The sequence below is a fragment of the Vanacampus margaritifer genome, chromosome 7 (assembly GCF_051991255.1).
Source record: "Vanacampus margaritifer isolate UIUO_Vmar chromosome 7, RoL_Vmar_1.0, whole genome shotgun sequence".
In the NCBI taxonomy this organism is placed as follows: Eukaryota; Metazoa; Chordata; class Actinopteri; order Syngnathiformes; family Syngnathidae; genus Vanacampus; species Vanacampus margaritifer.
In genome coordinates this window covers 16686004-16713800 of record NC_135438.1, presented here as the reverse complement: position 1 = coordinate 16713800, position 27797 = coordinate 16686004, and the positions used below count along the sequence as shown (strand labels likewise).

Here is a 27797-nt window from a genome sequence, read left to right as displayed (position 1 = left end):
TATTTGTGTGTTGTTCTAGACATATATAAAAGCGCAATATAAGTGCACTCCATTTACCACGTGTGTATTTATGAACCCTTTTCATCAAAAAGTAAGTCAGTTGAACTTTATCTTTTGTTGACCTTGCCAATTTCAGCAGTTTAGCAACTGCTTCTTACGGGGAATGATGTTGCCTCCTTTATGTTGACCCAATGGGAGGAGATTGGTTGGAATATAAAAGTGGAGCGTTGCGGAGCTGAACTCTAAATCGACAGCAGCTCAGGATCGGGGGAACCATGTGTACTCCTCTGTGGCTGCTGGCCTCACTGGCCTTTGCCTATTTGTCTTCTATGGTTGATGGTGTTCCACTGTAAGTAGACTTTACACACGCCTTCCAACACTTTCAACAGGATCTGCTTGTACTCTCTACAGCAGGGATGGGTAATGTCAATGCTGGAGGGGGCCACAATTTTTCATCTGTGCTACTCGGGGGCCACATAGGACCACATACTTCCTAACAATGAATGACAAAAATGCCTTTGAAATATGGACAAAATATGTGCAATTGTGCAAGCGTGCACCTTTCTTCACTGAAGGGGTCAATTGGGGCTAGAAGCAGGTTCTTAAATGACCGTCACTCCATTAGTTTCGTTACACGTACGTCCGCTAGCAAGCTTCGTGATGCTTCCGTCTGCTCCCTCGGTTTCAGGATATTGACCAAATAAATGTGTTCAAGAAATTTTCCATTTTAGCCTCTAAAACGTCCGTTTGGATCTTTCTTTTCTGTCTGGAAATTGGGAAGAGTGGACGAAGGTTTACAAGCGTACACTTCAGTCTTCTCGAGCTTTGCAATAGTGTTTTTTTTTTTGCCTATAAACTCCATTAGGACAGTTAACTCTTTCACTGCCAGACGTTTTCAGAAACGGGTTGTCCCCACTGCCAGCCGATTTAAGCATTTTGAGTGATCTTTCAAGGTCCACAGAAAATGTTGTGTTTGGACTATGGAAACACACATACTACCAAATGAAAGATTGGACTCTCAGCTTTCATCAGGAAAAAAAAGTTTGTTTCTACCTTAAACGATGTTATTTCATGCACTCTAGTGAATTGTACACTTCTTTTTGTCCATGAATGATGCCACAAACACCTAAATAGTGCTTTACTTCTGTAAAACGCTTTCACCAACAATGAAAAGTGTTTTTTGATTGCAAAATACGTTTATTTCCATTCAACAGTGTAACAATTTGACAAAACAATTTCGCAAACTATTTACAAATGTGTGCAACTGTGGTACTACTTACAATTATGTGGATGTTTCAAATACAGTTTTTCCTTTTGTAACGCTCTCCTGCGTGCAAGGAGACGCCAGGACTCGCACAACAGTTTACTTTCACTTTCGCATTGGTCCGTTTTGCGTGCAAACGTTACACTTTCTTGACGGGCTTTTTTTCCGGGGAATAAAAAGCAAGTAGCAGACTGTACACACTCCTCCGATGAATATGCATTGGACTCGGGGCACTCTCCGTCGTCCGATCGAACGTCCGCCTGTGCGTGCTCGGTTGCGCTCCGCGTTACGACACCGTCATAGCCGCCGCGTCAGCGGTTCCAATTTCGCCGTCAAGCTCGGATTCACCTTCATCATCATCGATGATGATCATCGTCGTCATCAATGTACTATTTTAGCGTTGGTCGATGCCTTTCGTCTTGTAAGTGTAGAGCTGCTTGCAAACGCTCGCCATTGCCCGTTCCCTCCTCCATCTAGCTCCATCTAACGTCTTCTACTGCCGCGTCAATGCTTCCCAACCAGGGAGTCACCACCCTCATCTTCATCATCGATGATGATCATCGTCGTCAACAATGTGCTCTTTCAGCAATGCTTTTGGTCTTTGAAAAAAACGGCTCGGGCGTGAGCTCCTCGCGACCGGCCGCCATTTTTCCTTTGTCTTCCATTCTCATCTCCTGCTCGACGCTCTAGCTCCGCCTCTACTGACGCCCACCCGATCTTGTCAAAAGAGAGTCATCGCTGCCCTCTAGGGGCCAAAAATAGTCATTAGGCACAACAGACAGACTTGAAACTTTCACCAGACATGCGGAAGGGTTTGCTCTACCCGTTTCAAAAAAAAAAAAAAAATCATTGGATGACGTCTTTTGACGTCATTGGCAGTGAAGCGTAGGTTTTTACTTGACGTCTTTAAACGTCAGTGACAGTGAAAGAGTTAAAAATGGCACCAAGTGCATCGGTTGTTTTGTCACTTAACTCTTTCACTGCCAGACGTTTTCAGAAACGGGTTGTCCCCACTGCCAGCCGATTTAAGCATTTTGAGTGATCTTTCAAGGTCCACAGAAAATGTTGTGTTTGGACTATGGAAACACACATACTACCAAATGAAAGATTGGACTCTCAGCTTTCATCAGGAAAAAAAAGTTTGTTTCTACCTTAAACGATGTTATTTCATGCACTCTAGTGAATTGTACACTTCTTTTTGTCCATGAATGATGCCACAAACACCTAAATAGTGCTTTACTTCTGTAAAACGCTTTCACCAACAATGAAAAAGTGTTTTTTGATTGCAAAATACATTTATTTCCATTCAACAGTGTAACAATTTGACAAAACAATTTCGCAAACTATTTACAAATGTGTGCAACTGTGGTACTACTTACAATTATGTGGATGTTTCAAATACAGTTTTTCCTTTTGTAACGCTCTCCTGCGTGCAAGGAGACGCCAGGACTCGCACAACAGTTTACTTTCACTTTCGCATTGGTCCGTTTTGCGTGCAAACGTTACACTTTCTTGACGGGCTTTTTTTCCGGGGAATAAAAAGCAAGTAGCAGACTGTACACACTCCTCCGATGAATATGCATTGGACTCGGGGCACTCTCCGTCGTCCGATCGAACGTCCGCCTGTGCGTGCTCGGTTGCGCTCCGCGTTACGACACCGTCATAGCCGCCGCGTCAGCGGTTCCAATTTCGCCGTCAAGCTCGGATTCACCTTCATCATCATCGATGATGATCATCGTCGTCATCAATGTACTATTTTAGCGTTGGTCGATGCCTTTCGTCTTGTAGAGCTGCTTGCAAACGCTCGCCATTGCCCGTTCCCTCCTCCATCTAGCTCCATCTAACGTCTTCTACTGCCGCGTCAATGCTTCCCAACCAGGGAGTCACCACCCTCATCTTCATCATCGATGATGATCATCGTCGTCAACAATGTGCTCTTTCAGCAATGCTTTTGGTCTTTGAAAAAAACGGCTCGGGCGTGAGCTCCTCGCGACCGGCCGCCATTTTTCCTTTGTCTTCCATTCTCATCTCCTGCTCGACGCTCTAGCTCCGCCTCTACTGACGCCCACCCGATCTTGTCAAAAGAGAGTCATCGCTGCCCTCTAGGGGCCAAAAATAGTCATTAGGCACAACAGACCGGCTGGAAACTTACACCACAGCTCCGGAAGCCTTGCCCGCACCCGTTTCAAAAAAAAAAAATTGGATGACGTCTTTAGACGTCATTGGCAGTGCTCCGTAGGTTTTTACTTGACGTCTATAAACGTCAATGGCAGTGAAAGAGTTAAGGCTGAAAGCCGTTTAAACAATGCTTGCAAGCTTTAAGGTGTGTGGTTACGCAAACACTTTCAGCACTCCATCCGCTGCCAAATCAAATGACAGCTTTGTTTGGTAGCAAGGTTTTTTAAACTTGATTTTCACGCATGCGCTAACTTAATGCGCACTTCCCTTATTAATAACATGAACGAATTGTAAACATTGGCTTTGCCCACTCGCATAATGATTAGCAGACCAGTAGTTTGCCGTTTCACAAGTCAAGGTAATTTGATCAATATGGCCAGTCGTTAGTAGTCGTTAGTCTTTATTTGTGTCGTTACATCAAACACGGTAAACAGTGCAGTGGTGAAATGTAGACTACTTATCAAATGCTGGATTTTAGTCCTTATAATCAATAGTTGACTCATTGTTTGCAGAGTCCATGTAAGGGCGGGTGCATGTGAGGTTATCTTGAGACACAACATGATGGTGTGTTCAGATCATGGTCGTGACATGATCGAAATAATCAGAGAGGGAGAGAAAAAAACATTTATTTGTTTTTAAACTGTTCACTCCAAACCCTGATGCAAAAAAAAAAGAAAAGAAAAGATTAAACAGATAAGCAAATCCAGTAAATCTGTCCTTTAAAAAATTATTAGTAACAACATGTTGTTTGTAATATTTTGTGCAATTATAAAGTATATATATACAGTATAGCCCTGCACCTGCAACTGAGAGTCATTATATTGTGTTGGTGTACCTAATGATGTGACTAACTTGTGATTCTCCCTCTAATGTGCTGCAGGAAGCTGATGTCTTCCCCCAACCTTTTGCGGGTAGGAACAGCAGAAAACATTTTTGTGGAATGTCAAGACTGCACTGGGGGTGACATAAAAGTGGCCATAAACGTGATGAACCATCCAACCAAAATCACAATGCTTGGATTGGGTGCGTCTGTGACCCTGACTAGTGCTAACAACTTCCAAGGCTTTGGACAAATTTTGGTAAAACAGAGACACTATGAGTATACTTTGGATGTCTCTGAACACTTGAATACAACATACCCGTCTTTGTCCTAGATACCCGCAAAGGGCTTTAGCACAGACCCCACCATGAAGCAGTATGTGTACCTGCAAGCTAAATTCCCTGACCGGCTGTTGGAGAAAGTTGTGTTAGTGTCCTTCCAGTCTGGATACATCTTCATCCAGACGGACAAGAATCTCTACACCCCTGACAGCACGGGTGCGCAACGGATGGCGTTATCATCAGCCATATAGCTCAAATCAACTTATCGCAAATAAAATGTGTCTTGCTGTCTTTCAGTGAAATACAGGATGTTTGGACTGACGCCTACCATGATACCTATCGAGAAAGATGACCAAAATCAAGATGATGATGCCGCCGCCGTAATCATTGAGATGATGGTTAGCATTTTTATCTCAAATGTTCCCAGCCAGTAGACAGTAGGTGAAAGTGAGGTCATTAGTAGCTAGTAATTCACATGAAATGAAACACTAAAACGAAAAAAATATATATAATAATAATTGCGAGTAACATTTATCATACAGAAGTATTAGTATTACTATGGCGTTTGGATAGAAAAAGCTGACAGCAGAATTGAGGTTCATATTGTTCAACAACAAATGAATTGTTCAGCTCATAAGACACATTTCTACATGTGCTATGTAAACAAATTCAACAGATTTATATTGTTAGGTCTCAACAAGCGTAGGAGCTGATCTGTTGTTTAACTAATATGAGCTAATAATGTGTGATAAACCTTTTGGGTGTTTGGTGGCACTGGGGGAAAACTGGGGTCACTTCTTTACAGGTACCACTTCTTTTGTAACAGATACACATTCAAACCCATCACTATCATTTTTTTTTTTAACATCCTCTTCCTCCGACTTGTTATTGCAGTGTGTTGTTCCAATTGTATTGTTGGTAAGGAGCAAATAAGGGGCCCTACGCAAGAGATTAAGTCGAGTAGCGCTATTGGCTTTTTGTCATTGACATGGGCAAATGTCAGGCCAATCTCTTGCCTTCAACTCAGGGCCCGAAACAATTGCCTGGGTTGACGGCCCTGTTGTGGCGTCTTCGCAGCCTATTATGGAGTGGCTCAAATACATGATCAGAAAGAAACGTGAGGCTGATGATGATTTGTTCAATATTCTTTATCCTTAGACCCCTGAAGACATCATTTTACCTCTTGAGTCAACCTTTTTGAAGTCCGGGATCTTCAGTGGAAACTTCAAACTTGCTGAGATAGTCAGGTGATTTATTTTTTTATTATTTACATTATTCTGCTTACTTTTTTTGAGTCAAAAATAAAGGAAATTTTGATTATATACAGTATGTATTTATATATATATATTTTATTTTTGTTTTTGTTTTGTTTTTACATCATTCTGCTTGTTTTCTTTGATCTTGGACTGAATTTTGTTTGTTTATTAATGCAGGGTATATCCTATTTTTTTTAAGAAAAAAAAGAGTGTGACCTTTCCCTAGAGCAGAGGTGGGCAATCTCGGTCCTCGAGGGCCGGAGTCCTGCAGGTTTTGGAAGTTTCTCGCTTCCAACACAAGCTGATTCCAATCAACAGGATCGTTATCAGGTTAATGCAGAGCTTCCTGATGAACTGATCATATATCAGCTGTGTTGAAGAAGGGCAACATGCAAAACCTGCAGGACTTCGGCCCTCGATGCCCACCTCTGCCCTAGAGTATATTTTTCAAATGAATTTTAAAAATGTATTTGCATTTCTGTGTAGTCCTGGACTGTGGAAAATAGTGGCCAAGTTCCAAAGTCACCCACAGCAGAGCTACTATGCAGAGTTTGAGGTCAAAGAGTATGGTGAGAACCGACCATATTGTGAATCGTTTCACACAAAAGTCTGTTACTTTGTATCCAATTAAAAAAATGAAATGTTTTCATTGCTTTCAGTGCTCCCCAGTTTTGAAGTCAAATTAAAACCTTTGGTCTCCTTCTTCTATCACGATAGTCAAGAGTTCACTGTTGACATCACAGCCACGTAAGTGAAAATTATTTTGGTGCAGAAAAGCGAGTGTCTGTGCTCTACAATTGTTTATAATCATTGTGAGAACTTCACTTCCTTTCCATGCAATTTAGATATCTATTTGGTAAAGAGGTAGATGGGACGGCCTTTGTGGTGTTTGGGTATCTCAAGGATGGCGAAAAGAGGAGCTTTTCTGAATCTCTTCAGAGAGTGCCTGTAAGTGCATGCAACATAACATTATTCCTGTATGAATTAACAGCTAAAAAATACTATGGATAATGTCTTTTCACAGATGTATTCATCTTAAACATAACCATTTTGCAACAATCGTTTCAACAATTAAACATTGAAAATTTAGTTTGAAAAAGGCAAAGAATGAGAAACAAAACAAAAACACAGTGAAGGAAATTATATATATATATATATATATATATATATATATATATATATATATATATATATATATATATATATATATATATATATATATACATATATGTGTGTGTGTGTGTATTTGTGTTTTGGACTTTTAGATCGAGAAAGGCTATGGAGTGGCCACACTCAAGCGCGCGCAGATCATCACACCAGCAGTCCCAAACATTAATGAATTGGTGGGAAGTCACATATTTGTGTCTGCCAGCGTAATGACGTTGAGTGGTAAGAAAATGTTCTGAATGATTGATTTGTCATGTAAGAATTTGTTATGTAACAAATTATAATATCCAACAACAACATCATCAAAAAAATCTTGGAAAATAATAACAGCAGTGACAAAGAAGTAACTCGGCCGTGTCATTGTCATGTGGTGCAAAGTATCATTTGTCTATGTAGTTCACAATGACTACGTTTACATTGGGTTATTGCCTGCATGTAAACGTAGTGAATGCTGTGTTCGGCTGAAACAGGCAAAATGTGATGTTATTTGATGGAGATGTTGAAAAATACTTGATGGTATGACTGATTTATTTTAGTGATAATCACCACAGTGGCTAAAACATTCGTAATTACAAATAAACTGCACTGAAAACTAACCACCAGAGGGTGCTAGAACTGCACAAATGGAATACAACCGCTCTTGTTTAACAGATGTGCTACTTTTAAGATCGAGACATGAAGACGATGATATCGTGACAATTTTAATATCACGATATTGCCATTGTTGTTACATCCCTAGTAAGGATTACCCCAATTCTGCTGCCACAGATAATAATTAATTAGTTACACTTACATAGGTATAAAAGTGCATTGTCATGTGTGTTCAATTTGTGTTTACAGGTAGTGAAATGGTGGAAGCAGAGTTGCGAGGCATCCAGATTGTCACATCTCCATACACCATCCAATTCACAAAGACACCCAAATATTACAAACCTGGAATGTCCTTTGATGTCACGGTAAAGGGCATACACATACGTAGATGCATACAATAAAACAATAAGAAAGAAAATTCCAAACAATTTTGATGGCTTCTAGGGGAATTTATTTTACATACCATTGTTGTACAGGGGACTTAATAAATAAAATAAAAATTCACATTGTTTAAATGTTGACCAGTACCTACGCATTACTTAATACCGTCCTAGGGGTTGGGGGAAAAAAATAATAGAGTAATTGATTTATAGTGCTTTCCATTCCCAATGTAACTGAATATGCTTCACTTATTTTAAAAATAGTTAAAAGCAGAGTAAATAAAAATAAATAAAAAATAGCTTGTTAAAATTACTAAAACAGCATGATTTTTGAAAACATGATTTTAAAAACACACAGATGTACTGAGAAAAAAATGCTTTTTAAGGGTGATTTGGGCTGGGACGTATCATACAGTGGTGCGTGTTATTCACGGGATTTAACGGTAAAACTTGGCTTATGGTAATAATATAGAATGAAAAAGTTGAATGTTTGCTGACGAATCAGTTTTTTGTGTCTTGGGAGGCAGCTTAAGGTTGTGAATCCTGATGAAACTCCAGCACAACGTGTTCCTGTGGTGGTGAACCCAGGCGAGGTGGTCGGCTTCACCGGAAACAACGGTGTTGCCAAGCTCACTGTCAATACAGTTGCAAAGAATCCAATTCCCAATTTGAAGATCAATGTAAGTCTCTTCTATGTTTTAAGTGTGGGTGATCTTAGCAAAGGACATGGACAAAACAGTGCATGTCGGCGTCTGGCCTGTTTGAAATTTCACAGTTTGTCAACTTATTGTGCAAAATCAACTTCTTCTCTTTTTTTTTTAGCTTTTCACCATATTACAATACTACATCCTCAACCAAAGTAAGGCTGGAGGATTAATCAAAATTTTATCATGATTTCGACTTTGGCTTCTCTCAATCGTTAAAACGAAATAATAAACTAAATAATAAATAAAAACGATTAATGTGCTTCACGCTGCGGTGCGTTTACCAGTTCCCTACGTTGTGAAAGTACCCTGAATGCACCGCTACCATGTTGCTTGTAGCAATTTAGCCCGGAGCAAATCAATTTGATTCTGCCGTCCCGAAGTGCCCTTTATAGGAGAACTCAACAGGAAGTCAGACTCTTGCTCCACCCCTCACTAAGATTTGAAAATGGCGCTCAAAGGGGGTGTTGCCTGGAGGACCGTTGGGTTGCAAATGGGGAGAGGGTTGGGCGCGGTCTGGCTGTGACCCATAACAACTTGCTAAGAAGCCGTTTAAGGAGGCGTGTACGAGAATGAGCCGGTGGACGGCGGGGGCGACTACGTCATGCGGAACAAGTGACGTAGTACGTATTTTCTCGTGTAATGCGAGGACAAACAGCCAAATTGAGTTCATCCCAGTGTGTTACCTGAATATGGCTCCTAACACACGGTTTTAGCCCCAAATTCAAGCTTTCAACAAACATGCACTAAAATGTCAAAGTAATGACCAGCACATGTAGACAGCATTTGTAGACACCAGTTTATACAGTTTACCAGAAAAAATATAATTAAAAAAAAGTTAATTTGGTGTTGAGTTATCCTTTAGGCTGTTTAATGACACCCTAGTTGGAGCTAAATGTAAAATTAAACACAGGACAAGAAGAATTACATCAACTGTTTATTTGAAGACAAAACATTTTAATAGAATTCCTCTGTTCTCATTGTATGTGAGCGTACTCCATGGATGATGCATTGCCCCACACTGCCCCTAAGTGGCCAAAATGCACAGGAACACACTGTATTTATTTTCTAATGTTATTTTAGTAACTTTGTTACTAATTTTATTTATTGTTGTCCTTTTAAGAAATATTTGAAGCTAAGTTTTCAAGGATTCAAGAATATTTTCCTATACTCAAAATTCAAGGACACAAATATCTTTTTATATTTTTGTTTATTTTTGTCATACCAACACACATTTCCAAATGACATAGCACAAAATAAAATCTGAGGTCGCAGGTTACCCCACTAAGTCCCCAGACATGTAAAAAATAACATAAGATAAAATAAATATAATAAAGAGAGTAATGCAATGCTTAAGTTTGAATTATGAAGAATGAAAATGCAAGAGGCTTGAATTTCATATGACAATTACAAGGTGATTTTATACTTGACAAAGGAATAGTGTTCAAAAATAAAGTGTTCAACGTAAAGGGATGAATGGGCGTAAGTCTATGACCATAGTTGTGAGTAGTTTAGTTTTAGTAGTTGAAAAAAATATTGATTTAAATTCAATAATCGTTTTATTATTTGTGATTTCAATCACAATCAAAATGATTGATTATTGTTTTTTCCATAATCATCCAGCCCTAACCCAAAGCACCCCCAAAGTGGTGTATTCCTCCATTCACGCATCTCTGAGCATTCCTGCTCTCCAAGCACCAGCCTCTAACAACCCAAGAAAATGACTGGGTTTTACTTCGCGATGTAGAAAAATAAGGACCCACTCCCGTATTGCCCCTACAGACTAAACACACACCCACTTTTATCTCAGCAGCCTGCGGACACCAGACAAGTGTATCCGGGAAAGAGGTGCTATGACCCGGCTTCCCCGGCATTTGTCGTCATTTTTCAGAGGACTGCCTGGCGAACCTTGGCCAGTACCATTGCCCATTGGCCGGAGAAATTAAACCTTAAAACTGGCGCAATTACCACAATTAAACCTGACGGGAGTAAATCAGTAAATCAAACCCCAAACTAAATGATGACATTATATTAACATATATACATTATATTACACAATATGTTCTTCCATTTTTACTGTTTCGGGGGCAGTGCATGCAGCAGATGTCTTCGGGACAACATCATGAAAGGGGCGTGACAGCCACATGGGGAGAGGTGGGGTTTTAGTGGACTATAATAACAATAATAATGCCTCAGGTGTCTTACTTCTGGGGTTGGTGAAAGATTCTGGTTGGTAACCCGGAAGATAGTAGGTGATGGCTGGTCGATGCTGGATTTCACTTTTCTTTCTTTTCTTTGATCCTTCCTCGGGTCTCCTGACAACTTTACGACTCTAGCTGGATTCTGAAGTATTTCATGTGTTTATTCAAGAATGAGTGGCTTGCGTGACCAAACGCAGAGCTCTAGCAGCCCGTGAAATTTAGAGTCCATTATAAAAATCAGCTTAAAACCTATCTGTATGTTTGTTGTATGTATGTTTCGTGGGCGTTGCGCGAAGCAGCCGGCTCGGACGACGTCATGGGAGGGGCGTGGCAGCCACAGGTGGAGAGGCGGGGTTTTACTGAACCGGAACGTTTGACTTCCGGGTAAGAAAAATAGCCACCGAAATAATTCATATTTCATAAGAAATTACATCACTATTGTGTCAAAGGTAAGATTTCATCATTAAATGTCTATAGTTAACTGTGGAAGGGCTTAAAATACCATGGTGTAGTCCCTTTAAATGTAGAAGGGCTTAAAACAGCGTGATGAGGGTCCTTTAAAAAGATTCACCATAGTCTGCTTGTGTGTTGTTCTTCAACAGGTACGGACCAATGTGCCAAAAATTACCAGAGAAAGGCAAGCATTTGCTGAAATGGAAGCGTTACCATATAACACCGAAAGCAACAACTACATTCACATCGGTAAAAGGACGCGCCATCATTATTCTATGTACTACATTGCAGAAGCTATTTCAGTATGTCATCTTCAAAGTGTGACTTTTGCAGGTGTGGACACAGCTGAACTAGATTTGGGAGACAACCTAAAAATCAACCTCAATCTAAACAAGGCGCCAACTCGAGATACTGACATCACATACTTGGTGAGAGGTGTTTTATACCAGTGTGTGTGTGTGTGTGTTTGATATTCATTTTCAAAGCTCAACGCCTGACGTTTGCCTCTTCAGGTCATTTGCAGGGGACAACTGGTGAAATATGGCCGTTACAGGACGATAGGCAAAATTTCGATCTCCCTCAATATTCCCGTCACTAAAGATATGCTCCCATCATTCCGTATCGTAGCTTACTACCGTCCAGATAACAGCGAGGTGGTGTCAGACTCTGTTTGGGTGGATGTCAAGGACTCCTGCATGGGAACGGTAAAATCACAGTAAAGGTATCATAGTTCTCACCCATAATTGTGGAGTTTTATTCTCAGTATAAAAGATTAAGTGATTTCATGAATTGAAAACATAGATCTGTTTCTCATCATTTATTTAGCTCAAACTGGAACCATCAAGACCGATACCATCCTATGAACCTCGCAAGACGTTTGAACTAAAGGTCACTGGAGACCCAGGGGCCACTGTGGGCCTGGTGGCAGTTGATAAAGGGGTTTTTGTTCTGAACAAGAAGCACCGTCTGACCCAGAAAAAGGTAAACACTTTTGACTTCTTTGTTTGGTGCTCATTTGGATCAATATGCTTCCAGATGAGAATTCATTTTGCACAAGTAACTGATAATTTTCATTATCATAATAAATAATCATTGACACAACAATCATACAAATACTGTGCAAAGTAGAAAATGATCAAGATTCAAATTTTAGTATGTGACTTGTTAGGTAATTTTAGGTCTATTAATTACCAATTGCTTAACAGGTGTGGGAAACCGTGGAGAAGGACGACCCAGGCTGCACACCAGGTGGAGGCAAGGATGCAATGGGTGTGTTCTACGATGCTGGGCTGGTGTTTGAGACCAGCGCTGGGCATGGAACCCCTTACCGACAAGGTGACAGATTGGGGGGGGGGGGGTTCTGTCTAAAGTACTGCCTCACCTTTGGCAGCGCGCTTGGAGCGTGTTTCAGAACACACCTATGATCGGAAACGGGGATTTTAGGGTGACAAGCTTTCTTATGTTTAATTTTTGTAAAACAAATTTCCTCTCCCCTAATTTTTTTGGATTGGGTTCACTTGGAAGGAATGAAAATAGCAAGAAAAACTGCAAAATAGTGAGGTAAAATTGCAATCGAAGAAGTTATGGTCACAAATGAAAATCCGTAGTAGAGTGAATCTGCAACAACCGAATTGTGAAGTAGTTAGGGAAAACTGTATTACTTTACTTACTTATTCACTTCATGTAAATGGGGAAAAAGAGCTTCAACAGAATGGGCTGTTTTCTCATTCAGGCAAAAGGACAGGTGCTTATTGATCATTTGCACTGATGTCATATGATCACGTGACTGCCCTATGACGGACGGCGGAAGGAAATGATTGTTGAATAGAAGTGGGCGTGACCTGGAGTGTTTTAGTGACTGCTATTTTACAAATTAAAAGTTATTATTGCCCATAGAGCTATGGAATCTACTACTTCAACCGAAGGTCGCCTGTCAGTCGAAGTTGCACATTTAGTCGGGACTCAGAGAGCGCGATATTTACTTTAGTTGGAGATCGCTAGTTTGAACCCTTAACTTCTGCTGCATGCTGTTTTTACCAAGTTAATCAAATCACTGACTTTTCTGGATGCCCTTGATGCCGACAGCGACCAGACTCATCCACTAGTTACAGCGATGAGTCTGGTTTCCAGGCTAAGGGTCTTAAGCATTACTATAAGCGTATTTGTCAATAGAATAGCATAAGGAATTCGAAAATGCTAGATTCTTACCATGTTAATTCATTTTCTCTTACAGTACATTGGGCTTTTAATCAAAACAGATTCAATTTTGCAACATGCCAGAAGAAAAATAAAGCTGTTAAAAACAAAAAATTTAAAAATTAATTAGGACGCCCCTGACTCACCAGTTGGCTTCCTCGAGTTAAACTTGTCTCATTGATAGTTTCAGTTATTATTCATTTTTTTTTATTTTATAAAGGTTGAATATTGTCTCCTAATTGATTGACTAATATGATGCCTAACAATGCAGATAACCAACATTTAACCAACAGAGCTAATCTGTATCTGAGTTGTTTTTCTGATTAAACTGTGCTACATTTCCAGAGCTGAAATGTCCATCGCCCAGCAGGAGGAAACGGGCTACAACTCTATTACAGCTTACTTCAACCTTAGGTAAAGATATCTCTACACTTCTAGTCAATGTATGCATAACGGCTGCGAAACAAAAAAACACTGGCATCAGACATATACCATAAAGATATTGACTGGCCTCCGATATTTCACATTTCCTTGTTTTCAGCGGGTAAATACCAAGGGCAACAGAAGGAATGTTTTTTGGATGGCATGGCGGAAACTCGTCTCTCATACACTTGTGAAACACGCAGCGAGTACATTACTGATGGCGCAAAGTGTGTTGAGGCCTTCTTGTATTGCTGCAAGGAGTTGGAAGGCCAGCGAGCTGAGATGAAGCACGACACCCTTCAAATGGCTCGGAGTAAGAGATGGACACATTTGACATTATGCATAGCCCACTGAAATAATTTTTCTCGTGTGACTCTTTCAATCGCCTTTTAAGGTGAGAAAAACGACCACGTTTACTCGGACAACATTGAAATTTTTTCCCGCACGAATTTCCCTGAAAGCTGGCTTTGGTCTGAAATCACATTGCCTGCTTGCCCTCAACAAACGCCTAACTGGTAAGGAAACTGGTCTATTTGCTGTCAACATATACTGAGTAGGTACACTTGCACATCGCATAAGATCCAAATACAAGAGCTGTTTACAAAAAAAAAAAAAACTTCAGATATAATTGACACTTCGGAAAGTTGTTCATTTAACATAGCCTTTGGCTTTAGTTTATTATAAGTCTGTAAAGTCCGATTCTTTTCCATATAGCACTGAGCTATACATACACCCTGTGCATTTTTTTTTCTTCATGTTTTCTTTGTTTCAGTGACACCAAATTTCATTCGATATCTGTTCCCATGCAAGACTCTATAACAACATGGCAGTTCATGGGTATTAGTCTATCCAAAACACATGGTGAGCAGCCACTCATGTCAAATTCTCCTTAAAACCAAAAGCCGCTTTTACTGTTTTAATGTTCTGCTAGCTCTAAATGCTCCTTCCCATTGAACCTTTATTTTTATTTTTATGTGTGCTATCTTGTAGGAATCTGTGTCAGTGAACCTTTAGAAGTGATAGTAAGGAAGGAGTTCTTCATTGACCTCAAGATTCCTTATTCGGCTGTGCGTGGAGAGCAGATTGAAATCAAGGCGATCCTCCACAACTACAGCCCTGATGAACACACAGTAAGTCTATGTGTGTGTTCACATTGCTGTTTTAGAAGAAGAACCCATATTTAAAAGCGTAGACATTCTGTTGTTGGCTGTAACAATGTGTGGACACCATAAAACGTGACCATCCTTCAGTTCCCTTCTCCATCTTTGTGTTTGAGGTGCGTGTGGATCTGTTTGAGACGGAGCATGTGTGCAGTTCAGCCTACAAGCGCTCAAAGTTCAGCCAGGAGGTTGAAGTGGGGCCCCAAACTACGCTAGCTGTGCCCTATATCATCATTCCCATGCGTAAAGGAACGTTTGCCATCGAGGTCAAAGCTGCCGTGAGAGACTCATATCTCTCTGACGGAATAATGAAGCAGCTGAAAGTGGTGGTAAAAGAACATTTAAGAGCGGCTAGTGGGGCTGGGGAAAAAGTCGACCAACTCAGTTGTGCCGACCACTGATATTGGCCATTTTATTGCACGACATACACTTCTCATGCGGGGGTGAGCATGGGACACTTGAACACTCAGTTTTCCCTGAGGCACTCTAAAGCAGCCGTGCTAGCCCCAAGTTTCTGTCCGCAAGCTGTCTGTCAAGTCAAATTTGTATGAACAAAATACAAGGGAAAAAAGGCTTTATGTCAGCAATCCAAACATATTATAAAATGTATAATGTACTATTTATATTACTACTCTTGAAGCTCATCGAGGGAATGCCAAGATTGTGCAAAAAATAAAATAAAAAAATCATCAGAGCAAAGAGTGCCTATTTTGAAGAGATAAGAATATAAAACATATTTTTGATTATTTCACCTTTTTTTAAGTACATAATTCCACATGTGTTCATTCATAGTTGTGATGCCTTCAGCGAGAATCTACAATGTAAATAATAGTGATGGGAAAATGAAGCTTCATGAAGCACTTGTGATTATTTTTTAAACTCCTCTAGATGGCGTTCTTGATGTAAATATAAAGGCTAGGGCAATTGAAAGTGATTACATTATCACTGCATCTTTATACCAAGAGTGTCATCTAGGGGAGTAAAAAATATATATCACAAAGCTTCATTTTCACTTCACTAGAAATTGTAATAATAAACCAATTAACACATTGAGTGTGTCTAAACTTTTGGCCTGTACTCAACGTATGTTTTTAGTTTTAAGTTTCTTTTTTTTCTTTTTTCTTTTCCAGCCTGAAGGCGTCCTGACTAAGTCTCCCCAGACAATAGAACTTAACCCTGCTAAAAAGGGAATAAGTGAGTTTCCACATTCCACGATTACACTCTGTGGCAAGAAGATTGTAATTGTGTAATATTTGAATAATTTGGCGCCTAATCCTCAAACTTGTGTGTGTACATTGTAGATGGAAAACAAGAAGTCACTATCAACAGTCACATTCCCACAAAAGATGTGGTACCAGGCATAGAATCTGTCACACAAATCTCTGTGATGGGTGAGATATTTTGGTTGGATCCAGCCATCTACAAAAATGTGCTGAAACATGAATAAAATATAGAGTTGTATAACAAAATGTGCAACAACAATACAATATGTGTTGGTGATTATTAAACTGTGTATATCTGTGCGTGCAGGTAGAGAACAAGTTAGTGGACTGGTGGAGAATGCCATTGCTGGGACATCAATGGGTAGTTTGATTCAACAGCCTACAGGTTGTGGAGAGCAGAACATGATTGGCATGACCCTGCCTGTAATTGCAACCACCTATTTGGACAAAACCAACCAGTGGGAGGCTGTGTGCTTTAAGAAACGTGATGAAGCCCTGCAACACATACAGACTGGTAGGTTTACAATATATTGTTCAAGGAACAGGCGTTAAATAAAATAAGTACAAATCTTAATTACTGCACACCGAGGAGGTGATGAAAGAGACTGTAACTGGATGTCAACTGTTTTTGGCACAGGCTACAAAAATCAGCTTGCTTACCGGAGGAAAGATGGTTCTTTTGCTGCCTGGGTCTATACGGGTAATAGTAGCAGCTGGTGAGTCAAACAAATAAAAAAAACGATGTATCCGTCATTATTCCTAAATAATAAAGTCAGACTCTTGCATACGCAAATGAATGGAACTTAAGTGTGCCCTCTCGTCCTTCAGGCTGACAGCCTATGTTGCCAAAGTGTTTGCCATGGCTGAACAGCTGGTGGCAGTGCCAAGTCATGTGATCTGTGATGCTGTCAAGTATCTTATTCTCCGTGCACAGCAACCTGATGGCATGTTTAGGGAAGTAGGCAAGCTAATTAGCGGCGAAATGAATGTAAGGGCGATCGTTTTTCATTGCTGTGAGTTGATGTTTTTGCCAACGATTCTGATGCTAACGTAGCTTTATCTACATTTCGTGTGCGCGTGCATGTGTGCATGCATGTAGGGTGACGTGAAGGGTGCAGACACAGACGCGTCTATGACGGCCTTCAATCTCATTACAATACAGGAGTCAAGAGCACTTTGTGCTGCCACTGTTACTGTGAGTATCAAACCCAATTTACTTGGCATTATCTTTTAACTAGTGGCCTCAGAAAGTGACTTCAAAAATGTGATGGACAAAAAAATGCTGCATCATATGATTGATAAGGTCACCCTCTCTTTTTTTTTTTTTTTTAATCCCCTTTTTGGTTACAAGGACAATCCTTTATTGTCCCAGTGTAGGGAAAAGGTCCAGTTTGATACAAACTTCTGAAATAAATTTGCTAAAATTACTAATATTATTAATGATATTAATTTATGTGAAAACGCTAATCATGTTAAAGATAAATGATTACGACAGCGTAATAGGGCCACACACACACACACACACACACACATATATATATATATATATATATATATATATATATATATATATATATATATATATATTTATTTATTTTCAAAGGGGGTGGTAATATTCTAAGAAAAAGTCTCAAATTTACCACTTTGTAAACTCACAAATTTTGCACTTTATAAAGTGGCAAATTTGGTTGTTTTTTTCTATAAAGTGGGAAATTTGCAATTTTTTAAATATATATATATATATATATATATATATATATATATATATATATATATATATATACAACTGGAACCGGTCCACGGGCAACTAATGTGGTCCTTGGGTGCTACCTGGTGGCCGTAGGCAGTGCATACCCCTGATGTAATTGATGCTGCAGCTTCATGAGCAAGACTCTATTCATACTCATAGCTAGCTAGTTCATACTATTCTGTACATTGCTATGCCAAGCTCAGTGAAACGAAAGTTACAAATGTAACTACGGTTAAATTCTCTAGGAAAACCTCTGGTGATGCGAATGTGCCAAGGGCACATTCAGTGCTTTTGGGCGACCCTTCCGAACCTGACCAGACCCGACCACCGCAAAAAAAGACAGTTGGCCCTCACCCATGCACACATTGGCTAATTTAGCATAAAGACTCCTTGTGATGTGAACTATGTGAGCCTGTATCACACTCTGATGCATTTATGAAAATGAAGACAAAAAATGGGATTATATAGAAAGGCAGGACTCGCTCCCGTTCATTTGAATGTAACCGATATAGTACGTATGTCGCTTGCCTATATTTTTACCACAAGCTTCGCTATTTCATCTACAGGGTACATATGAAATTATAAATATGGTTAAGTATTGTTGTAAAACACAAAATATGTACTGTTTATATTGAATTTCTGTCGCTTGGCAGTGTGTGTGGTCAGTGGCTTTGTCTTACTCGTTGATAACCTGGAAATTGCTTTTGTGCCTTGGTGAAAGCTTTCATGCAGTTTGATTGGCTATAATTGCGACGTTGAAACATCATGCACCTGCGATTTAAATTTAGCTAAATCAGTGACCGAGTTGCGTCCACTCGTGAAATTTTGTGGCAGAACCCCACACAATGTGTGAGCGTTGAGTAGAGTTCTGCCAGCCGGGGTGCCCCGTGGTTCCCTCTCCCCGCCCGTCCCCGCCCGTCCCCCACCTCCCTGTCCCTTCTCCCTCGTCACCCTTCCTCCTCCTCTCCCCCTCTCTCTGCGGCCCTGCCGCTGCCCCCTGCCCCTCTTGTCGTCTCCTTCCCCCGTCCCTTCCCCCTCCCCTGTCCGCCTTCCTACCCCTCCCGTGGGCCGGGGGCTCCATCCGTGGCCCGGGTCTCGGCGCTCCAGGGGCCGGGAGGGTTGGTGGGTTGGTGTTGTGCCCGCCCCGCTCCAGTGGACCTCCTGGCACCTCGGGGGGCGAGCCCTATCGCCGGGCTGGGTTGGGGTGGATGGCGGGGGTGGATGGGGGGGCTGTGGACTGGTGGGGTGCCTGCCGGGCCTGCAGTGCCCCGTCCTGCTGCGTTGGCTTGGGGGCGCGGGCCGCGTTGGGGTGGGGGGCGCTCCTGCGCCTGGGTTTGCTCTCCAGCCGGTGGCCCCTGCGGGGCCCGGGTGTCGTCCTTTAGCGCTGCCGCGGCCTGGGGGGCCCTGAGGTGTTGCGCTTGCTCTGTCCTGGCGGGGGTCGACGGCTCCCCTCTTTGGTGGAGATTTTCATGCACGCCAGATCCACCACGCCAGCATCTATCGAAACTCAGACACAATCTTCCTCAGGTCATTGAATCGGTGGAGGCTGGTGTCTGTGGATCTCACTCTGCTTCGTCTGTCCTTCCTTTTCTCAGTCTCTCCTTTGGTCTCTTGAGGTCTCCCTGATTTGTTGGAGTTTAGATGTCTCTGGGGTTGGTGAAGGACTCTGGTTAGTGGCCTGGTGGGTGGTGTCTGGTCGGTACTGGATTTCACTTTCCTCTCTTTTCTTTGGTCCTTCCTCGGGTCTCCTGACGAACTCACGACTCTGGCCGGAAGTGTTTGGTTTAGGTGAACGGTATGGGATTTTTTTTAATAGGTTTTAGCTGAACTAATGAATACACACACACTCGCACGCACGCACATACACATACTCACCCACATACAAAAAATATATATATATATATTTTTAAAAAAGGAGAGCAATGATGACATGTCAAATCGAATGAACAATACTGAGCTCTCCAGAAAAAAAAAAAGATCTTCTTTCAACATTCAGAAAGTTTTAATCCACTGCAAGGCACACATCAGGCGCAATGTTTTTAGCTAATGGCACAAATTTAAATCCTGAAAGTTGGCAGTACGTTACAAGTTAGCAAAAATATTGATTATTTATTGACATGAACAGAAAGCAAACATCTGTATCAGGACCACATACAAGTGAAGACAAATAAGAATGGATTCTTCCTTGCGTTAGTTATAAACAAAATAGGCTTTATATCTTCCAACAAACATGTGCAGTACATTAAATGCTACATTAAACAAAAATAGGTTTCATTTGTTACTTGCTTATAACACTCTTTCCAAGAGTTTTGCTCACCGAAGTGAACAAACTTCTCCACCTTTTTGTATTATGATCTTTTAGCCAAGTCATTTAACTCTAGTATTGGTAGTAGGTAACATCATGAGCCTTTAACTTATTTTCTTCTCCCTTTCTCTTCAGAGTTTGGAAGAAAGTGAAGCTAAAGCTCTGTCTTACCTTGAAAAACGTCTGCCCAACATCACCAACCCTTATGCTGTAGCCATGACATCATATGCTTTGGCGAATAAGAATAAGCTGAACAAGGAGATCCTCTTCAAGTTCGCTTCCCCAGGTGAATTTTAAAACAGCTTTCATTTGATTCTTTTCTATCATATATTCAAAAGTAACAGATAATCTGTTACTTTTGAATATATGATAGAAAAGACTCAAAGTGTAAATTTTGACTCTGTTTAGAGTGGGACCAAATAGACTCTGTTTGGATTAATATTTACCGAATTTACTGTGTATGATCAAACATAAACAGAAAAGAAAACTATTTTACAAATTCCATGTGTCCTTTGCAGAATTGAGCCATTGGCCTGTGCCTAGAGGACATATTTATACACTAGAGGCTACAGCCTATGCTCTTCTGGCTTTGGTTAAGGCTGGGGTAAGTTGCTGAGATTAATAGTGGCTACAGAAAAAAAATCGTGACATTTTCTTGAAAGAAACTGTGTTTGAGACTGACCTTGTCACCACGTATATGTCAAAATCAATGTAAAACTTCACTATAATGCACAGGTTTACCATATTGTCCTGCACTATTCAGAATACCACCTTTGACAGTATTGTAGTTGATAGTTCCTACATTTACTTTGCATTGTTTTTCTTTTCATCTGTTCATAAAGGCCTATGAGGATGCAAGACCAGTGGTGAGTTGGTTTAAAAAACAGGGGTTCGTAGGCGGCGGCTATGGATCAACGCAGGTGAGAAAAGATTTTACGGCAATAGTCGTGTCATCTGGGCTCAACTAAAACTTTTTCCTCATTTTCCTCTGTTTAGGCTACAGTCATGGTGTATCAAGCCATATCGGAATACTGGGCCAATGCCAAAGAGCCAGACTACGATCTGAAAGTGGACATTGAGTCGCCGGGCAGAAGTAAACCACTCAAATATACCTTTAACAGGCAAAACCAACATGCCACAAGAACATCTGATGTAAGCGTGCCTAATGTTGCATTAAGTAAGCATTCCTGCTACAGTCCAAATTCGTTGCTATATAAAGGCCTTTGTGTGCATTTTTAACCCTTAGATGAAGAAAATTAACCAAGATGTGACAGTGATAGCCGAAGGTAGTGGAGAAGCAACATTTACAGTAAGTCAACACATTTTTCATGTTCTGATAAGATGTTGTTAACAGCTACAGTATAGGCCTACTGTAGATTTAAAATTATTATTTTTTAATTCATACAATAACCATTTTTTGGGATCAGATTTGGGCCACTGCGATTGGCTGGTGACTGATTTAGGGTGTCGCCAGCCCCTAGTACAAATTCATCTGGGATAGGCTCCAGCTCTCCTGCAACCCTAGTTATAAGTTCTGTACTGTTTACAAAAAAGGTTACACAAGAAGAAATCCTATAATGTTCATCCCTTTCAAATGAGTTCCATCACATAATTAGCTGTTGTCAATTTAACAGATGGTGTCGTTGTATTATGCCCTGCCTTCTGAAAAAGAAAGTGACTGTCAGAAATTTAACATGTGGGTGCAACTTATCCCAGGTAATTTAAATACTTGCCATAAAAAAAAAAGTATTTAATATTGTAATGTGCACATCTGCCTGAATATTTGCATGAACATCTGTGTATGATGTGTTTGTAGAAAAAATTGATCAAGAAGAGAAGATATACAAGCTAAAAATAGAGGTCATGTAAGTACCACAAGAAAAATAAGACTAGCAACTGTAAGGTTGGAAATTTGATCCTTGTCCCCTGCCTTCCCGTTGAAAATATAACAAATAAAATATGATTCTGTTTTAGTTTCTCATGAAATAATGTGATGTTTTGTGTCTGAGCAGGTATGTGAGCAAAGAGCATGATGCATCCATGACAATCTTAGACATTGGCTTGTTGACCGGCTTCCGTGTTGACAAGAGAGACCTTGAGTTGGTACGAGCCCTCACAGACAAACCTTACATTGTTAATAGAGCTTCGGAGAGTTTCTGATTGTATGTTTCCATGTAGCTGTCCAAAGGACACGCCCCCACCATTTCAAAGTATGAGATGAACACAGTCTTGTCAGAGAAGGGCTCTCTCATCATCTACCTGGACAAAGTAAGACGGACAGACATCTCTTCACCTTGCCTGACACTTATGTCCCTTTTGCTCATTTAGAGCTGCTTCCCTTTTGTTTCTTACCTTCTCCACAGGTCTCTCATAAGCGCCGTGAAGAAATCAGCTTTCGGATCATCCAAACCCTGAAAGTTGGCATCTTACAACCGGCTGCTGTGTCCGTTTATGAATACTATGATCGTGAGTCACAAAGTCACTCCTGCCTCAGACTGTGGTTTATATTAGTTTGGTTTATGGTTTTATTGAACATATAAACATAAAGAAAGCACATTACAAGTCTAAAATATAAATTGAAGTAAAAAAGAAAACAAGAATAGGAAGAATGAAAATAGTTTGTGTTCAAAAGGGGTAGGAGGAAGTTAAAAACCTATCTTGTCCTACCCCTTATTTGTTTTATGTTGATAAAATGATAAGGTAATGTATTTCAACACAAGGAAATGTATAAACCTAATCATATATACAAGTGCACTTTAACATACGCAAATCTGCCAGCGACATATGTACATGAAATTCATAGACATATACCATAATACATTTATAAATCATATCCTCATACTCACATATACCATTTTCATTACAGCATATATACATTTTTAACAGCTCATGACTGATGTAAGTAATTTTTGGGAATTTTGCTTTTAAACATTTTTTTTTAATTCAGCAAGTGACTGACATCTTTTCAGGTCACTTCCAAGTTAATTCCACAAATGAACCCCTTTTACAGAAACACACCTTTGCTTAATATTTGTTCTTGTTTTATTTTTTTTTGTAGACACTTGTACCCCTTATGTTATAAGGACTCTCTCTAATTTCAAACAGCTTCTGAGTACTGGGGCAAAGTAGATTATTGTGTACTTTATACATTATTTGTGCTATTTTAAATTCAACTAAGTCGTAGAATTTCATTGTACAGTATTACAGTAGTAGTACAGTATTGGTTAAAAAAAAATCCTACCATAAATAGAGTTAATCTAACTTTTTGAAATATTTTAGAGTCTGGGCTTTTTGTCTATTGTCATCCATAGAGATCCAGATGAACTTGAGAATTTGTGAAGTCACTTATGTAATCAATGCACTTATAAATGTTGTTCTAGTTATATCATGTTTGTTCATCTGCACCAAATGAGAATGCTTTCGTGGACTTTGCCTTGTGTATTGGGAACAGAAGAAGGCCTTCCCCAAACATTTGCCACAAAGTTGGAAGCATAGACTTTTCCTAAATGTGTTGATAAAATGAAGAAGAGTCAGGGAGAACTAATTGGTCTTGTCAAATCAGGTTTACTAATTAAATAAGAACGGACTCTTAGTACTTTGGTCCATATACCACAAGTTTCTTAACACCACAATTCACAGATAAACAAGACAACAAAAACTGAAGCTTTGTGTTAGATCAACAAAAACTGCTTGTCTATTTGTAGAGACGCATTGTGTGAAATTCTACCATCACGAGAGGAAAGCTGGTGAGCTGATGAGACTATGTACAAATAATGAATGCATCTGTGCTGAAGGTAAGATGGAAGGCAACCTCCAGTTCACTCAGACTGTATCAAGTGAATTTTTTGAGAAATACAGTATGAACAAATAGATTCCATGTTTGTACAGATTTACATTTGATATTGAAATCTGGTAAATTTGTTGCATTAAAACCTTTTCGTTAAGCATTGTTCACATACGCCATCTAAACATGAGCCACACACGAGTGAACAGCAATTAAATATTTTTTCTCCATGTATAATTTAAATGTCCACTACTATATGAACAGTATATTTTTTGTCACCAAGCAGCTGTAAGATCCTGCTGGACTGGACAAAAAGAAATCTTGACTACTAGCAGCACTAACACATCATTATGTCCACTTACATTTTGTCTTTTTCTTCCCCCACACCCAGAGAACTGTAGTCTTCAAAAGAAGGGTCAAGTCAGTAATGATTTGCGCATTAAAAAGTCTTGTGAGAGTACCCCAACCAGCAAGATAGACTATGGTAAGATAAATGTACAGTATATTGATTTAATTTGTCGTATTCGAGGATTAACTTAAAGGATAATGTATAACTTATCTGACCTCAGTGTACCGCATACAATTGGAAGAACTCAAAGATGGCCTGTCAACTGACATCTATGAAGCGCGGGTGACCGAAGTCATCAAAGAAGGTGGGATTTTATTTCCAATGACCTAAGAAATATATTTTCTGTTTGCATATTCACTGGTGTCAGAAAGAATTCTAGCATCTCCAAAACCATCACTTTGCAGGAAACAAAAAAAAAAAACGGCACGTTTGTTGAGCCACTAAATTACACCATTAAAGAAAGCAAACTCGTTTCAACACTTTAAACTGGTCAATGAATTGTAAAAATAACAAACCCACATGGGAACTTGCCAATTGCATGGATTTGTAGAAAAGGGTGAAAATTGGACATAGGAGCAGGGCTTAAAGTACTCCGGCACGGTACCGGATTTCCGACGTAAGAGCCACTAGCGCAATGCCAAGAAACGTTTTTATTTAGAAGTTTTTCCTGGGAGAGTTTTGCCAGTCAATGGATGACTTGACTCGTCTTGTGGAACGTGTGTCTGCCAATCTTATTGCCGCCGTAAATTATTGCGACCAAAGTCAACAAAACAACTTCGTACTAAAATCAAGTTTGATTGCCATTTAAAGGGACTAAAAGCATTAATTACGCTGACATTGTATTGCACGGTGCCTGTTGCCAGTGTTTAGGGCGTCTACAGTGTTAGCATGCTAACGGTGCTTGCGGCTGCAGCTAGAACCGTCGGACTACTTTTCAAAGGCAGTCTAAACGACGTGATGATTTGCACACTTTGATGCTGACAACCGGATACAGTTGCCGTTCCTAGAGATCAGTTTAATAAACCAAGCTCACTCACTTGTGCAGTTGACGGTCGGCAAAATCACAACTGTACTTCTGAGGTCACTTTGTCTCACAGACCAAAAACTACTCAACTCAGAATTTGATTTCATACAAAATAACACCAAATAAATTAATCATTATCTTATAAAATAACACAAGTTAGTAAATAAATAAATTAATAACAAAATACATCAAGCACCATAAAACAACAATGATGAGTCTCATGCCGAGTCAAACGCCAAAGAACAAAGATGTGTTTTAAGAGAATGCAGAGAGGGAGGTTTTCTAATATTTAACAAGGTTATTCCAAAATCCATGGGGAGAGAATTGTCGAAAATCTCCTAAACTTTCTAGAGAGGAAAATAATGTGCTGTTAAGCACAATTTAAATTTAAGTTAAAAAAAAAAAGTTGATTATCTAGAAATGAAAGCTGGTTGATCATTATTAAGTAGAAATATATTTTTTATGTCTTCTGTATTAATAATTGTTCTTTCACCATGCGGAAATATTATTTTTATCCAAATACCTGATTATTCAATAGAATTTTCCGTAGGATATTTGAATACTAAAATATTTGATAACTGCAGCACTATAATTATAATAATAATAGTAATAATGCATCGGATTTATATAGCGCTTTTCTAAACACTCAAAGACGCTTTACAATGGAATGGATACATTAATGATGCACTCACACATTCACACTGTGGTGGCGGTAAGCTACTCAAGTAGCCACAGCTGCACTGGGGCAGGCTGATGGAAGCAAGGCTGCCGGTGTGCGCCTACGGCCCCTCCAACCACCACCAAACATTCGCACCTTCCATACACCAGTATGAGTAGCACTGGAGGCAATGTGTGTGAAGTGCCTTGCCCAAGGACACGACAACACATGACTCGGGGAGAGCAGGGATCAAACATCGTCTCAACACCCTGAGCAACGACCGCCACTAGAGGGAACTGCAACCCACAGTGCTATGATGTACTATACATAATATAAATGGATAATGACAGAGATGACCTGACACTTGGGGAGGACTGGTCATCGGGAATTTCATGAGTTTCCCAAATGCCAAGTCCATCCACAGCGACGAATCGAATCGTAATGGCTTGATGTTGGCCGAACAACGAATCGGCACGTTGGACACTGCACCACCGCTCCCCAGAAAAAGTTCAGGCTCAGGATTTTTTTTTTTTAAGCCCTGTAGGAGGTTTTGGCCTGACACTGACGATATTGATGCTCTCATACTGATACTTCTTCCTTCAACGTATTTTCTTTCTTCTCCCGTGCTGCCATTACAGGAAATGAAGATATTGCCGCCCAAGGCCAACTGCGCACATTCCTCAGTTATCCACACTGCAGGGATGCTTTAGAATTGGAGATAGGCAAATCCTATTTAATCATGGGCGCATCAAGAGATATTCACAAAGATGAACAGCGACAAACGTGAGTCTCTCGATGTGTACTGTCTGTGCAAGCCCTAAATAGATTGTCTTTTTTGCATCAAGGATGGTTTTGTAAGGTGTACTTGAAACATGAAATTGTTTTCACCCGCTTGTCTTCAGGTTCCAATATATTCTTGGAGAGCAAACCTGGATCGAATACTGGCCAACACGTGCAGAGTGTCAAACCCCAAACCACAGACCAACTTGCTCAGGGATGAAGTTACTGACAAAAAAATCTAAAGGGAAAGGATGTGAGGCATAGTCAAACTCAAGCATATACAATAAAAACATCTTTTTTTGTGTGCAATTTCCATCATGTAAATCCATTCCTTTTATTTCATGAAATGTTATACCGCACTAAATAAAATTAAATGATTACTAATCTCACTGTGTCTGTTTAACTTTGTAATGAATTAGAAATATATATATTATATATTGCTGGTGTTGGACCAAAACCTTGTACCTTCAAAACTTTCACTCTTCAGGAGACCCCAATAACGACACATTTTTTCAACCATTAACATTGCATCATCAAAAAGAACAAGAAATGTTCAACACTTTAGATGCCACCCACATGCGAACAGATCAAAAGTATCATTTTTGGAAAAAAATAGCAAATTTGCCAAATTGTGACTTACGAGGTTTCGGCCCAAAGGCAATGATAAAAAAATAAATTTAAAAAAAGTGGAAAAAAAATAAAGAACAAGAACCAGCAATTCCATAGTTCTTTCTCTATTATTAAACACTCCATTAATGTAAATTTTCAACAGCTGAAATAAAGTTGTCAGTTTCAACAATCTCCTCTCCCCTTTCTCTCACCCATCTTTGTTGGCTACCACTGCCCTAAC

The 27797-nt window shown here is 39.9% G+C and overlaps 1 protein-coding gene and 1 long non-coding RNA gene across 3 annotated transcripts in view; one reads left to right on the top strand and one right to left on the bottom strand.

Moving 5' to 3' along the window:
- The window catches only part of LOC144055298 (uncharacterized), a 58155-nt gene that overhangs the window by 6437 nt on the left and 23921 nt on the right, over nucleotides 1-27797 (bottom strand). The window lies entirely within an intron of this gene.
- LOC144055295 (complement C3-like) lies at nucleotides 220-27237 on the top strand. 2 transcript variants are annotated; one of them, XM_077571146.1, is made up of 43 exons: nucleotides 220-349; nucleotides 4323-4521; nucleotides 4597-4759; nucleotides 4841-4941; nucleotides 5702-5790; nucleotides 6286-6368; nucleotides 6459-6546; nucleotides 6645-6747; nucleotides 7065-7188; nucleotides 7807-7922; nucleotides 8465-8617; nucleotides 11445-11544; nucleotides 11629-11723; nucleotides 11808-11999; nucleotides 12121-12276; nucleotides 12501-12630; nucleotides 13837-13905; nucleotides 14033-14227; nucleotides 14309-14429; nucleotides 14687-14775; nucleotides 14905-15044; nucleotides 15191-15403; nucleotides 16205-16268; nucleotides 16376-16465; nucleotides 16605-16811; nucleotides 16935-17013; nucleotides 17126-17285; nucleotides 17397-17492; nucleotides 20488-20638; nucleotides 20871-20956; nucleotides 21195-21272; nucleotides 21349-21504; nucleotides 21599-21661; nucleotides 21987-22068; nucleotides 22169-22217; nucleotides 22365-22455; nucleotides 22531-22620; nucleotides 22716-22818; nucleotides 24057-24146; nucleotides 24528-24620; nucleotides 24706-24789; nucleotides 26806-26950; nucleotides 27070-27237. In XM_077571146.1, exons 1-43 carry the CDS (start codon nucleotides 276-278, stop codon nucleotides 27209-27211), a joined length of 4992 nt encoding a protein of 1663 aa, XP_077427272.1. In that variant the 5' UTR covers nucleotides 220-275; the 3' UTR covers nucleotides 27212-27237. The 2 variants fall into 2 exon arrangements, 1 of the variants encoding a protein (XP_077427272.1); XR_013294827.1 differs by lacking the exons at nucleotides 21987-22068; nucleotides 22716-22818; nucleotides 24057-24146; ... (2 more) ...; nucleotides 26806-26950; nucleotides 27070-27237 and having other exon boundaries at nucleotides 22531-22589.

Coding starts and splice junctions, on each gene's coding strand:
- LOC144055295 (XM_077571146.1), top strand. CDS start 276: ATGTGTACTCCTCTGTGGCTGCTGGCCTCACTGGCCTTTGCCTATTTG. Junction 17,014..17,125: donor ACGGGTAATAGTAGCAGCTG/GTGAGTCAAACA, acceptor CTCGTCCTTCAG/GCTGACAGCCTATGTTGCCA. Junction 22,621..22,715: donor TCATCATCTACCTGGACAAA/GTAAGACGGACA, acceptor CCTTCTCCACAG/GTCTCTCATAAGCGCCGTGA.